At 45.2% G+C, this 13,535-nt stretch overlaps 2 protein-coding genes across 5 annotated transcripts in view; both read right to left on the reverse strand.

Annotated features, from left to right (window-relative positions):
- Positions 1–13,535, reverse strand: part of LOC137422863 (uncharacterized) — a 635,168-nt gene that overhangs the window by 267,633 nt on the left and 354,000 nt on the right. The gene's annotated exons all lie outside the window — the stretch shown is intronic.
- The window catches only part of LOC137422865 (spermatid perinuclear RNA-binding protein), a 113,533-nt gene that overhangs the window by 20,278 nt on the left and 79,720 nt on the right, over positions 1–13,535 (reverse strand). The window contains exons 8-9 of one of the 2 annotated variants that reach the window (XM_078775058.1): positions 6,303–6,444; positions 4,027–4,056 (exon numbers count right to left, since the gene is read on the reverse strand). In XM_078775058.1, coding sequence (XP_078631184.1) covers positions 4,027–4,056; positions 6,303–6,444 — 172 coding nt within the window. The remainder of the gene's footprint in view (positions 1–4,026; positions 4,057–6,302; positions 6,445–13,535) is intronic. The other variant, XM_078775059.1, reaches the window with a different exon arrangement.

The following is a 13,535-nucleotide window of genomic DNA, read 5'->3' on the forward strand; positions in this document are numbered from 1 at the left end:
CTTTGTAGGTCAAGAGGAGGATTTTGTACTGGATTCTCTGGGGGATGGGGAGCCAGTGAAGCTTGTAAAGGACGGGGTTGATGTGGTCACGGGTCCGGGAATGGGTGAGTAGACGGGCAGCGGAGTTCTGAATGTATTGGAGTTTATTGGTGATTATTGAGGGTGAACCATAGAGGAGGCTGTTGCAGTAGTCCAGACGGGAGGTGATGAAGGCGTGGATGAGGGTTTCTGCAGCCGTGGAGGAGAAGGATGGACGGAGACGGGCGATGTTTTTCAGGTGAAAGAGGGCTGTCTTTGTGATCTGTTCAGTGTATTTGTCGAAGGAGAGGGTTTGGTCAAAGATGATGCCAAGATTCCGGATGTGATGGGGAGGTGGATACTGGGAAACCGTCGATGTTGAGGGCAAAGTTATGGGTGGATTTGGTGAGCGTTTTTGGGCCAATGATGATTATTTCAGATTTATCATAGTTAAGTTTGAGGAAGTTGATTTGAAGCCAGGATTTTATTTCAGTGATGCAGTTTGTCAGGATAGAGTGGGTGGCGGTGGAGACGGACTTGGTGGAGATGAAAAGCTGGATGTCATCGGCGAAGCAGTGGAATTGGAGACCATGACGGCGGATTAAGTGACCGAGGGAGGACAGGTAAAGGATGAAGAGGAGGGGGCCAAGAACTGAACCTTGGGGGACACCTTGGGGGAGGGGAGCAGTGGGGGATTTGCAGTTATTGATGGAGATGAACTGGCCTCTGTCAGAGAGGTATGATTTGATCCAAGAGAGGGCAGTGCCGGGAATGTTAAAGGTGGTTTCAAGTCGGGTGAGGAGGATGGTGTGACTGATGGTGTCAAAGGCGGCGCTGAGGTCGAGGAGGATGAGAATGTTGAGGTTGCCAGCGTCAGAGGAGAGGAGAAGGTCGTTGGTGATTTTGAGGAGAGCAGTTTCAGTACTGTGGTTGGAGCGGAATCCGGATTGGAATGTTTCATACAGGTTATTGGCAGAGAGGTGATGTTTGAGTTGAGTGGCTACAGCGCGTTCCAAAACTTTTGACAGAAAGGGTAGGTTGGAGATGGGTCTGAAGTTATTTAGGGTGTCAGGGTTGAGTCCAGGTTTTTTTAAGAATGGGGGTAACAGCAGCAATTTTGAGGGATGGTGGGACGATGCCTGTAGACAGGGAGGAGTTTATTGTTGCAGTGATAAGTGGAGAGAGAGCAGGAAGGGAGGCCTTGACAAAGCTGGAGGGGATGGGGTCAAGAGTGCAGGTGGCAGTTTTCATTCCTATGAGGAGTTCAGAGAGGTCAGTAGGGGAGACTGGGGAGAATTGAGACATGGGTTGGCAGGATAAGGGGGGGCAGGTGGTTTGAAGGGGAGCGGTGGTGGTTAAGCTGTTGTAGATGTTGTCAATTTTGCATTGGAAGAATGAAAGGAAGGAGATGCAGTTGTCTACTGTGAATGACTGGGTGGTGGTGTTCAGGGGGCTGAGGAGTTTGTTTATTGTTGAGAAGAGTGCTTTTGGGTTTCCGGAGCCAGAGTGGATAATTTGAGAGTAGTAGGCGGAGCGGGCGCGGGAGAGGGCATCTTTGTAGTGTTGTAGGTGGTCCTTGTTGGCTTGGGAGTGAATTGTGAGACCTGTTTTATTGCAGAGTCTTTCAAGTTGGCGAGCATGAGTTTTCATCAGGCGGAGTTCAGGGGTAAACCAGGGAGCAGAATGGGTGAAAGAAACTGTTTTGGTTTTCATAGGCGCAGGCTGGTCAAGGCAGGAGGAGAGAGTGTGGTTGTAGTAGTCAGTGAGGTCAGAAGGGGTGTGGAGGTCAACGAAGGGAGAAGTGGACATTTTATCAGAGAGGGTGGATGAGAATTAGGTCGGTGAAAGAGCGTTTAGCTTACGGAAGTTGGTAGTGCGATAATGCCTTGGTGCTGGGGTGGGGATGTTGATGGTCATCGTGATGGCTAAGTGGTCAGAGAGGGTGAGGTCGGAGCCAGAGAGATGGTGCAAAATTAATCCAGTACAGCAGACAAGGTCCAGAATGTGCCCACGGTTATGGGTAGGAAAGTTGACATGTTGAGTGAGGTTAAAGCAGGTGAGTAAATCAGTGAAGTCAGTGGTTATTGTGGAGTCAGTGGAGTCCATGTGGATATTGAAATCACTGAGGAGGAGGATTGAGGGGGAGAGGGAACAGAGCTGGGTCAGAAAGTAGGAGAAGTCAGACAGGATTGATGGGTGTGGTTTGGGAGGGCGGTAGGCGACAGCCATGACTGACTGTGTGTGACCAGAGAGTTTAAAAGCCAGGTGTTCAAATGATGGAGCAGATGAGATGGAGATGAGGCTGGTCTTGATGGCTTGTCGGTGAATTACGGCAATTCCACCACCTCGGCCCTCCGAGCGTGGTTTATTGATGTAAGAATATCCATTGGGTGTAGTGAGGTTGAGTGAGAAGTCGTCCAGAGGTTGTTGCCAGGTTTCAGTGAGACAGAGAAAGTCCAGTTTATTATCTAGAATGTAGTTGTTCAGGATGAGGCTTTTGTTGTTGAGTGACCAGGTATTGAACAGGGTGAGCTTGATGTTGTTTTGTACGGTGGGGATGAACTCAGGTGATTTAGCCAGGGTTTGCAGACAGGAGGTGCGATCGTGTGCGTTGCTGTGACCAGGTGCGCTGGGACGATGAGTGGGAGTGCGCTGAGCCGACCAGAGTACGGGAATGGAGTGACCTGTTTGTAAGTAAACAAAGTTACGACCGGAGCCTCTATGAATGTATCTGGGTCGTCGCAGGAGTCCGTGGTACTTGATTGCAGAGATGCATGATGGGGTGGAGTGAGTAGTGAGCAGAAGAAGCCTTGCGGCGGAGTACCTCAGAGCCATGCCAGGCAGGAGCGAAGGGACGAGTACGAGGCCAAGGTCGAGGAGGCAAACGCAGCGGCAAACGACCGCAGCGGCAAACGACCGCAGCCGCTAATCAAGACCACAGCGGCAAACAGCCACTGCCGCAAACAACCGCCACAAACAACGGGAGCGGGTCTGAGGAAACTGGAGGAGCTGGGCAGGCGAAGCCAGGAGCAGAGCCGGGACCGAGCAGAGGGCAGACCCAACGGTCAAAAATCCGCCACGACCACCAGAAAAGCAAACTATGTGCAATGGCCCAGTCGGAGAAGCGGCGAACAAGTAACGCCAGCGTCCTCTCCAGACCGGACCGGAAGCGGCAGTGTCAAGAATTAGAAGAAGAAGTTGCAAATCCTCCTTCAAATGCAAGTAATCTAGGTTTTATAACATGTAGCGAAATTTGGGATGCCTGTGGATTTCACCTGTGAAAAGTTCGCTATTCTCCAGAATCAAAAATGGAATGCAAGGTTTGATAATTATAATCAGAGCAAAGTTAAAGGAGCTGTTTTGACAAAGGCCAAGGATGCCATAGCTGGGAGGGTACAAGAAGACCCCTGTCAGGTGTATCGACCACAGATTGCAAGACATCACATCTGGGTTTCTTCCCTCACCACCTGGTTGATCGATTACCCCCAGCTGTCACATTAGGCAAGTGTGTGGCATTTTCATAAAGGAAAAAAAAACATGCAAACTCGCCAATAAACAACCCAATCCTCTTGCTTGGTCTTGGGTGAAGACCTTACTGTGAGCAAAGGATGCAGAACCACCCTGAAGCTGAACAGCGACACCTTTTCTTTACCAGTGCAGTACTTAAACCAGAAAGAGCAAAGGTTGAAATAAAAATAAGTCAGTTAGAAAGTGGTTACAAGTATATTTATGCATATTTAAAGCTAACGCCATGTTGCTGAATTTTTGGAAGTTGCTTTCCAGATACAATTGACAAGATGCAATTGACAAGATACAATTTACAAGATACAATTTACAAGATACAATTTACAAGATACAATTTACAAGATACTGTCGTGTGATTCCCCTCGGTGAAGACCAGGAAATCACAAATAGCAATCGAGCGTTACTTTGAGGCGTTGTTCAACAGCGGATTTTATATCTACATGTGAGAAGAAGAAAGAAGAGGAAGAAGCTGGAAGATTTTACCTGACGCGATCTGCCGAGCAGTCTTCAATCCTGCAAAAAATAACTCAAACGAAAACCGGATTTACAATGTACAAAGATAACAGCTTTATTTAAAGGAACCCGTGGTTCAACGAAATCACGACGATGAAAACTAAAGCATAAATGGAGCACTCCTTCACCAGACTTACAACACGGACAAATGGGGAGGATAACTGGATAAAATAAATAGTGTGGGTTATCGTGCACTCAGCTCAATCGGCTTGAACTGTGTCAGGAACAGTGTCGGCCCCAAACTTGCCTCTGTGCTTGGCGGGGAGTAGGCATCAGTCTGCCTCGTTCGCGCGCTGCTAGGCCTCACCGGGTGTCTCGCTCACCCCGGCCTCGTGGTGTTCCAGCGGCAAGTCGCCCTCGTTCACGCGCAATCGCTCGCGAGGTCCCGAACATGAACACAAGAGAGGAGAATCGTCAGCGCACAGCCGTCCACTGCCACCCAGAACATGAGCAGGCACACGATGATCAGGAGAACAGCAGAAGAAGACCAGAGCGCAAGAACGACCATGGAGCAAGAGCGAGAAAAATGCCAGTCAGATGTGTTTTTTACATCCTGTCTCTTGACGTCATCGGTCCTCCCTTCCAATCAGTCCGTCGCCTCTCGACCTCTAGAATGTTCTTCCCACGTCAGTCCTTCACCATTGGCCGAGCGCTTAGCGCTCTCCTCCTCATGCCATCGGTCGGTGGCCAATCAGTCCGTCGCTTCCTTCTACCAATCAGCGGGTTGCTCCTTGCTCTGCCCTGGCCAATCACAAGTCCTTCCTTGCTCTGGCCTTTCATTGGTGTGATCTACCCATCAAACCCCCTCAACCAATCCGTCACGAGGTGGGTATGACCTCAGCATGCCTGAGCAATGTTTTATCACCATGTTGGCGCAATGTGCGGGCGCTTCCTGCCTGCACTTCCGGTGAGTTTTATTGTGGGGGGAATTTAATTCGTATGTGTGGTGCTATTGGGCCTGCCTAGTGTATTTTGGTGTAGTTCCATAAGGGACAATGGATAAATCACAAGGTCTCACACAGAGGGGAATTAACATAATCCCTACTCTAGTTAACACAAGGCCACCCTTAAATGAACACAAATATAGGAGCTTAATCCGACGTCCGGGCTAAACAGGTCCTCCACTGAAGTACATCTAAATGGTTCTTCTTCTTCCAGACAGTCGGAGCATGATACCAACACAGATCTACCTGATCTATATATTACTTTACCCCAAAATTCATAACAATACAATTTACAAGATACAATTTACAAGATACAATTTACAAGATACAATTTACAAGATACAATTTACAAGATACAATTTACAAGATACAAATTACAAGATACAATTTACAAGATACAAGTTAAAAGATGAAATTTGCAAGATACAAATTACAAGATACAATTTACAAGATACAATTTACAAGATACAATTTACAAGATACAATTTACAAGATACAATTTACAAGATACAAATTACAAGATACAATTTACAAGATACAATTTACAAGATACAATTTACAAGATACAAGTTAAAAGATGAAATTTGCAAGATACAATTTACAAGATACAATTTACAAGATACAATTTACAAGATACAATTTACAAGATAGAGACAAATGTTGATAAGAATATAATAATATTGCAAGTGCACAGCATTCATTCAAACTCTCCTCTTTCTGAACTACAATTGTGAGCTAACTACAGTTAAATGAGGCTAATTTCTAAACAAAAAGGAAAACCACAACGGTAATCATCTGTCTGCATGGCGGGATTAACAAAACTCGTACCTTTCATTCTAGAAAGCCCGAATCGAAAAGGGAACACTAGCTTCCAAACGTGTAGTCACGACGACGAAAGCACAAAGATTGGAAGCAAGGTTCAAGTTGCAAATGACGAAATTACTGATGTAAAAAATGACGAATTTGTCAGAACACGAAAAAAATATTTATTCCAAACAGCATATTAAAAACTGTGTTCACGTCTCGTACGCCTTTACATCGTCCATGGCTATGTGATGGGGAATGTTCATGAGATATGTAAAATGTCTGTTTGATAAGAGATGGTGGATATGTTTGCCACCTGAGATCAAATTTGTGACGATAAAGAAATGAAAAATTAGCTGCTTCGTAAAATCTACCAAGCGTAGTGAAAATTAACAGCACAAACAAAATTATGAATCTTAAAACATGATGTCAAAACTTACATATACGTACATAAATATACATTGCTGAAAGCTATGTACTCCAAACGTGTAATCTCACCTTTGTTCTCAACATATTGTCGCATAGCAGGACTAGTGAGCGTGATGTTCATCGTAAGCTTTGAATGCAGGGCCGCTACCTCAATGACAGCATCATCTGGGTTTGCCTTCACCTGAAACTTCCCTTTACCCTGTGCCGCCACCTGCATCAGCACACATTACAAGCAAAGCGTCTGATTATATCACAGTGGCAGAACGCACATATCCATCCTTCCAACTACAAAAAGAAAACCATATAATCTACGGAGGTAGGTGAGCCAAAATAAAAAACCAAGCAGAAAAGCTGATCTTGTAAAACATAATTTGTTCATCAAATTAGTCATACTTGTGTGACTCGGCGCGCTCGGCGTTCCTCACCACACGTCGTTTCAGAGGGATAGGCATCTTTGACCATTTTGGTGTCTTTTCGGTCTTTTGGTTCTTCATGGTATTTTGGGTCTTCAGGGCCATTTGGGTCTTCAGAGTCTTTTGGATCCTCTGGGCCTTCAAGGGTATTTTGGGTCTTCGGGGACATTTGGGTCTTCAGGGTATTTTTGAGCCTTAGGGCCTTCAAGGATATTTTCTTTTTCTTTTTTTTTGTATACAGAGTCGAGGCTCGTGAAAGAGCTAACATTTATCAAACAAACAAATCAAACAAACAAGTAAACAAAGTATATAAAAATGGGAGCGGTCGACAAGATGGGGAGAGAAGGGGAGGAAGCACACAAACACAACATTTGAGGGCAGGGACATCGGGAGATGTGTGGGAGGCAGAGGGCCTGGGGGGAGGCAGGATAGGTATAAAACGCAAGGACACCAAGGACTTCCAGGAAAGAAGTCAAAAGTCACCTCAAAAAAGTGGATTTGGGGTGAAATTAGCGGGGGTAGAAAAGATCAAGGTTTTGGATTGGGGAGGATAAGAGATGGTGGTGAAGAGCCGTTTTAAAGACCTGGAGGGAGGAGTGGGATTGAAGAGAGTGAGGGAGTTTGTTCCAGAGGCGGGAGAAAAGAGGAATGAAGGAGTGAAGGTGAGCAGAGAGTCTTGATTTTGGCAGTTTAACCATAAGAGGGTTGCAGGCAGATCTTGTGCGACCTGCAGGAATATTTGGGGGACAGAGCCCAGAGAGAGCTGGGGGAGCAATGCCGGAGAGGAGTCGGTAGAAGACGGAAAGACCACCAACCTGCCTGCGGTGAGTAAGTGAAAGGCCCTTGGAGATAGCGTCATCGCGGGAGATTCCAATGATTCTGAACGCTTTGGTTTCAACAGCGTGAAGACGAGCTAGGTGTGAGGCAGGAGCACCAGCCCAGAGGGGAGAGCAGTATTCTATTGAGCTGCGGATGAAAGCCTTGTATGTGGTGAGGAGCTCAGGTGTGCCAAGGAAGGGCTTCGCACGACGGAGGATGCCCAGTCGGCGACTGGCTTTGGAGGCCCGCTTGGAAATGTGGTTTTCCCAGGAAACATCATGGCAGATAGTGAGACCCAAAAGCTTGAGTGACAGAACTTCTTGGAGAGGATTATTCAGAAAGTAGATGGGAGGGTTGTCCAGTCGGTCTTTTCGGAGAGACATCGTAAGAGTGTGAGATTTGTCAGGATTGAAAGACATGTTCCACTTGTTTGTCCAGTCTGTGATTTTGTCCAGGTCTGCAGAGAGTGAGGAGGCTGCAGACTGCCGATCTGAGGGATGAGGGATGAGGAATGGAGCGGCAGAGAGTGGAGTCATCAGCAAAGAGATAGAGAGGATTTTCAAGAGAGTCAGAGAGATCATTGATGAAGACCAGAAAAAGCACAGGGCCCAGAACACTGCCTTGGGGAACTCCAGCCTGAACAGGAAGAGGAGATGAGAGAAACCCATTCAGGGCCACACGTTGACTACGACGAGAGAGGAAGTCCGCCAGCCATGCGTGGAGATTTCCATGTATACCAAAGGAGGAGAGTTTGGTGAGCAGAGCGGGGTGCCAGACCGTATCGAAGGCACGTGATATGTCGAGGGAGACAGCTCTAATTTCCTGTTTGGCATTGAGGACCTCCATCCATTGTTGAGACAGCAGAAGCAGCATGTCCAGAGTAGAGTGACCTGGTCTGAAACCAAATTGATGATCAGAGATCAAGCTATTGGAGAAGAGGAAAGATTTCATATCCGAAGCAATGATGGATTCCATGACTTTGCTGATAATTGGGAGAAGGCTGATTGGTCTGTAGTTGCTAGGATCTGTTTTTGCACCTTTTTTTGCAAAGCGGTGATGTTGGCTGATTTCCAAGCAGATGGCAGTTGACCTTGAGCAAAAGAGAGGGTGAAGAGAACAGAGAGAGGGAGTGAAAGAGCGGAAGAACAGGATTTTAGGACCCGTGGGCTGACGCCGTCAGGTCCAGTTGCAGAATCAGAGTCGAGGGTTGACAGAAACTTTTCCACCTTGTCAGGAGGAAAGGACACAGAGTCCAGGAGCAGCTGGGTACGACTGGGTACGGTGGGTACAGAGAGGGATGGGTTTGGGACACAAGATTTAGAGGCAAACACAGAGTTGATGCATTCAGCTTTTTCATGTGCGGAGTCAGCTGTGTAGCCGTTTGAGGTAAAGGAGGGGATGGAGGGGGAACAAACACCAGAAACAGCTTTGACCAGACGCCACCAGGATTTGGAAGAGGGAGACAGATAAGAGAGTTCGGTCTTGAGAACGGAGAGATATTGTTTCCTGGCTCTCCTGAGGGTGGACACACACTTGTTTCGGGCTTTGTGAAAGGAAATGAGATTTCCTTCCGTTGGATTTGGTTTCCAGGAGACGAAGGCAAGTTGTTTCTGGGCAACAGCCTCACCACAAGATTCCGTGTACCATGGACGGGAGGAAGGGTATGACAACTGAAGACGAGATGGGATAAATCTGTGCATGAGAGAGAGCAATTTACTTTGGAAGAATTCCCAGGATGAGTTGATGTCAGAGGTGGTAGAGATGGGAGACCAGTCCAGATGATTGATGGCTGCTTGAAATTTAGGAGGGGAAGGGCAAGGGGGGAGTATTTTGGGTCTTTGGGGTGTTTTGGGGTCTTTGGGGTCTTTTGGGTCTTCAGGATGTTTAAGGGTCTTTGTCGTCTTCAGGGTGTTTTGAGTCTTTGGGTTGTTTTGGGTCTTTGGGGTATTTTGGGTCTTCTGGGTCTTTTGGGTGGTTTGTGTCTTCAGGGACATTTGGGTCTTCAGGGTATTTTTGAGCCTCAGGGCCTTCAAGGGTGTTTTGGGTCTTCGGGGTGTTTTTTGGGGTCTTCTGGGTGTTTTGGGTCTTTGGGTCTTTGGGGTGTTTTGGGTCTTCAGGGTCTTTTGGGTATTTTAGGTCTTCGGGGCCATTTGGGTTTTGAGGGTATTTTTGAGAGTCTGGGCCTTCAAGAGTATTTTGGGTCTTTGGGGTGTTTTGGGTCTTCAGGGTGTTTTGGGTCTTCGGGGTGGTTTGGGTCTTCAGGGACATTTGGGTCTTCAGGGTATTTTTGAGCCTCAGGGCCTTCAAGGGTGTTTTGGGTCTTCGGGGTGTTTTTTGGGGTCTTCTGGGTGTTTTGGGTCTTTGGGGTGTTTTGGGTCTTCCTGGTGTTTTGGGTCTTTGGTGTGTTTTGGGTCTTCGGGGTCTTTTGGGTTTTTGGGTATTCATGGTCTTTTTGAGCCTCAGGGCCTTGAAGGGTATTTTGGGTCATTGGGGTGTTCTGGATATTTGGGGTCTTCAGGGTATTTTGGGTCTTCAGGGGTCTTGGTGGTCTGAAGGGTCTTGGGGGAATTAAAGGGTCGGCAAAGATCTGAGTGGTCTCAGCAGTCTTAACGCAATTAAGAGGTTTAATTAAGAGGGTGGTAATATTATTTGGAGAAGAAGAAGACGTTTTCGTCGCAGACAAACACAGCGACAAACATAGCGACATAACGACATCACCATATACATTTGCTCTATTAATAATAAGATATGATATGATATGAAGAAGGCTTACGAAATAGTCATCCCTTGAACACGATCAATGGACTCCCCAATATTCGCTGTGTTCACGGTTTGAATTACGCTGAGGTAATGGGATGTCGTTTCGTGGATATCCCTCCTTCCACTCATCCATCCTTCCACTCATCCATCCCGCCTTCCACTCATCCATCCTTCCTTCCACTCCTCCATCCCTCCTTCCACTCCTCCATCCCTCCTTCCACTCATCCATCCTTCCTTCCACTCATCCATCCTTCCACTCATCCATCCCGCCTTCCACTCATCCATCCTTCCTTCCACTCCTCCATCCCTCCTTCCACTCATCCATCCTTCCTTCCACTCATCCATCCTTCCTTCCACTCATCCATCCCTCCTTCCACTCATCCATCCCTCCTTCCACTCCTCCATCCCTCCTTCCACTCATCCATCCTTCCTTCCACTCATCCATCCCTCCTTCCACTCATCCATCCCTCCTTCCACTCCTCTAGCCCTCCTTCCACTCATCTATCCTTCCTTCCTTCCACTTATCCATCCCAACTTCCACTCATCCATCCTTCCTTCCACTCATCCATCCCTCCTTCCACTCATCCATCCCAACTTCCACTCATCCATCCCAACTTCCACTCATTCGCAACTGACTAAACAATGAATGAAACTCAGGAACATAAAAATAAACCCGTCCCTAATAGCAGTAAGTTGCATGCACGCTTGAACGCACGCGCGCGTGCACTTGACCTTGGGTAACAACATGGCGCCGATTGTTTAGTTGTCCAAACTCTCTCCATCTACAGCTCTGATCCAGAGGTGTGGGAAACTAACCTTAGGCTGGAGACCAAAGCTGAAATTGGAAAAACAATATAGCCTATTTTACTCCAGAGGGTCCCAGGATTACCCACCCAAAATATCGTTGCGATCGTTTCAGCCGTTTTTGCGGTACCTGGGAACGGACGGGCGGACAGACAGACAGACAGACATTTGGTGAATTATAGTAAGATAAATCAATTGGAGTTCTGTGGCATGAAAAGTATCAAATGCGGGTTACGTATCAACATTTGTGCATATTGAGTAGCAGCCGAAACCTGAATTATATCCAGGTTCATCCTGATCACTCCATATTTGCTTCTTCGGGTTCCTGCTGATTACTCTGGTACTGTATTTGGTTTGTACCAAATCCTGGTGTTGTGTGGACGATGCTTCCTGCTAACACACTTATGGTAGCTTGTACATGGTGTTTAAAAAAACTAGTCATGCTATTACACTTATTATTGCCAATTTTATTATCACTAACACTTATGTTAGATTAGGTCAATGAAAGGATCAGACCATGCATGACATTATAACATGTTAGATCAGAACATGCATGATATTATAACTTGTTATATCAGGTCATTGAAAGGACCAGACCATGCATGACATTATAACATGTTAGATCAGAACATACATGATATTATATGTTAGATCACAACATGCATGATATTATAACATGTTAGATCAGGTCATTGAAAGGATCAGACCATGCATGACATTATAACATGTTGGATCAGAACATGCATAATATTATAACTTGTTATATCATGTCATTGAAAGGATCAGACCATGCATGATATTATAACATGTTAGATGAGGGTCATTGAAAGGATCAGACCATGCATGACATTATAACATGTTAGATCAGAACATGCATGATATTATATGTTAGATAACAACATGCATGATATTATAACATGTTAGATCAGGTCATTGAAAGGATCAGACCATGCATGACATTATAACATGTTAGATCAGAACATGCATGATATTATATGTTAGATAACAACATGCATGATATTATAACTTGTTATATCAGGTCATTGAAAGGATCAGACCATGCATGATATTATAACATGTTAGATGAGGTCATTGAAAGGATCAGACCATGCATGACATTAAAACATGTTCGATCAGAACATGCATGATAGTATATGTTAGATCACAACATGCATCATGTTATAACATGTTCAATCAGGTCATTGAAAGGATCAAAACATGCATGCTATTACAACATGTTAGATCAGGTCACTGAAAATATATCTTAAATACGAGTATTATGCCATTATCATACGTGTTATTACCCTCGCCAGAGGAGAGGGTATTGCATTTGAGTCCCTTTGTTACTTGGCAGTTTTTATTTTTATTTTTTGCAAGTATGTTGATCACTCTGGTTTGTGTGTTTGTCTGCCCGCTCACTTATACTTGCCTACAGGACACAATTTGAAACGGATCTTCACTAAACTTCACCAAATGGTTGAGTTCGTGGTCCGACAAAATCCTATATAGTTTTGCGGTCAAAAGGTCAACATAGGCCAAAGGTCAAACACACTTTTTTCCAAATTTCTAAAATCCTCAATTTTAATCCGATTGACTTGAAATTTGAATAGGATTTACATATCGACTGACTGAATTCAACCACTAACTATTTTTGAGATGAGCTCAGGCCAAAAGGTCAACATAGGCCAAAGGGCAACCACTTTTTTAAAAATTCCTAAAATCCTCGATTTTCATCCGATTGACTTGAAATGTCAATAGTATTTTCATATCAGTGAACTGAATTCAACCATAAACTATTTTTGAGATCAGCATTTGACAAAAAGGTCAACGTAGACCAAAGGTCAACAACAATTTCAAATTTCTAAAATCCTCAATTTTCATCTGATTGACGTGCAATTTGAATGGAATTTTCATATCAGCCAACTGAATTCAACCACCAACTATGTTTGAGATCAACATGGGCCAAAAGGTCAACATAGGCCAAAGGTCAACCATTTTTTTTGGAATTCCTAAAATCCTCAATTTTCATCCGATTCACTTTAAATTTGAATGGGACTTACATATCAGCAAGCTGAATTCAACCACCAACTATTTTTGAGGTCAACAAAGGCCAAAAGGTCAACTTCGGCCAAAGGTCAACCAGTTTTTTCAAATGTCTAAAATCCTCAATTTTCATCCGATTGACTTGAAATTTGAAAAGGATTTACATATTGGCTAACTGAATTCAACCAACTATTTTTGAGATCAGCATAGGCCAAAAGGTCAACATAGGCCAAAGGTCAACCACTTTTTTATGAATCTCTAGAATCCTCAATTTTCATCCGATTGACTTGAAATCTTTTGACTTGAAATTGAAAGTGACTTGAAATCCTTCCAAAAAGGGTCCGCTTCCGGTCCCTCGAGCGACGGGGCTTGCTTCGATCTCTCCACGGCATCAAAGTTTGAGTGTTTTCCCGTTCGTTTCTTTGTCAAATTTCCGCTGCGTATTTTGTTGTGTATGTGTTAT

Source organism: Myxine glutinosa, chromosome 3 (assembly GCF_964187855.1).
Source record: "Myxine glutinosa chromosome 3, kmMyxGlut1.1, whole genome shotgun sequence".
NCBI classification, from domain to species: Eukaryota; Metazoa; Chordata; class Myxini; order Myxiniformes; family Myxinidae; genus Myxine; species Myxine glutinosa.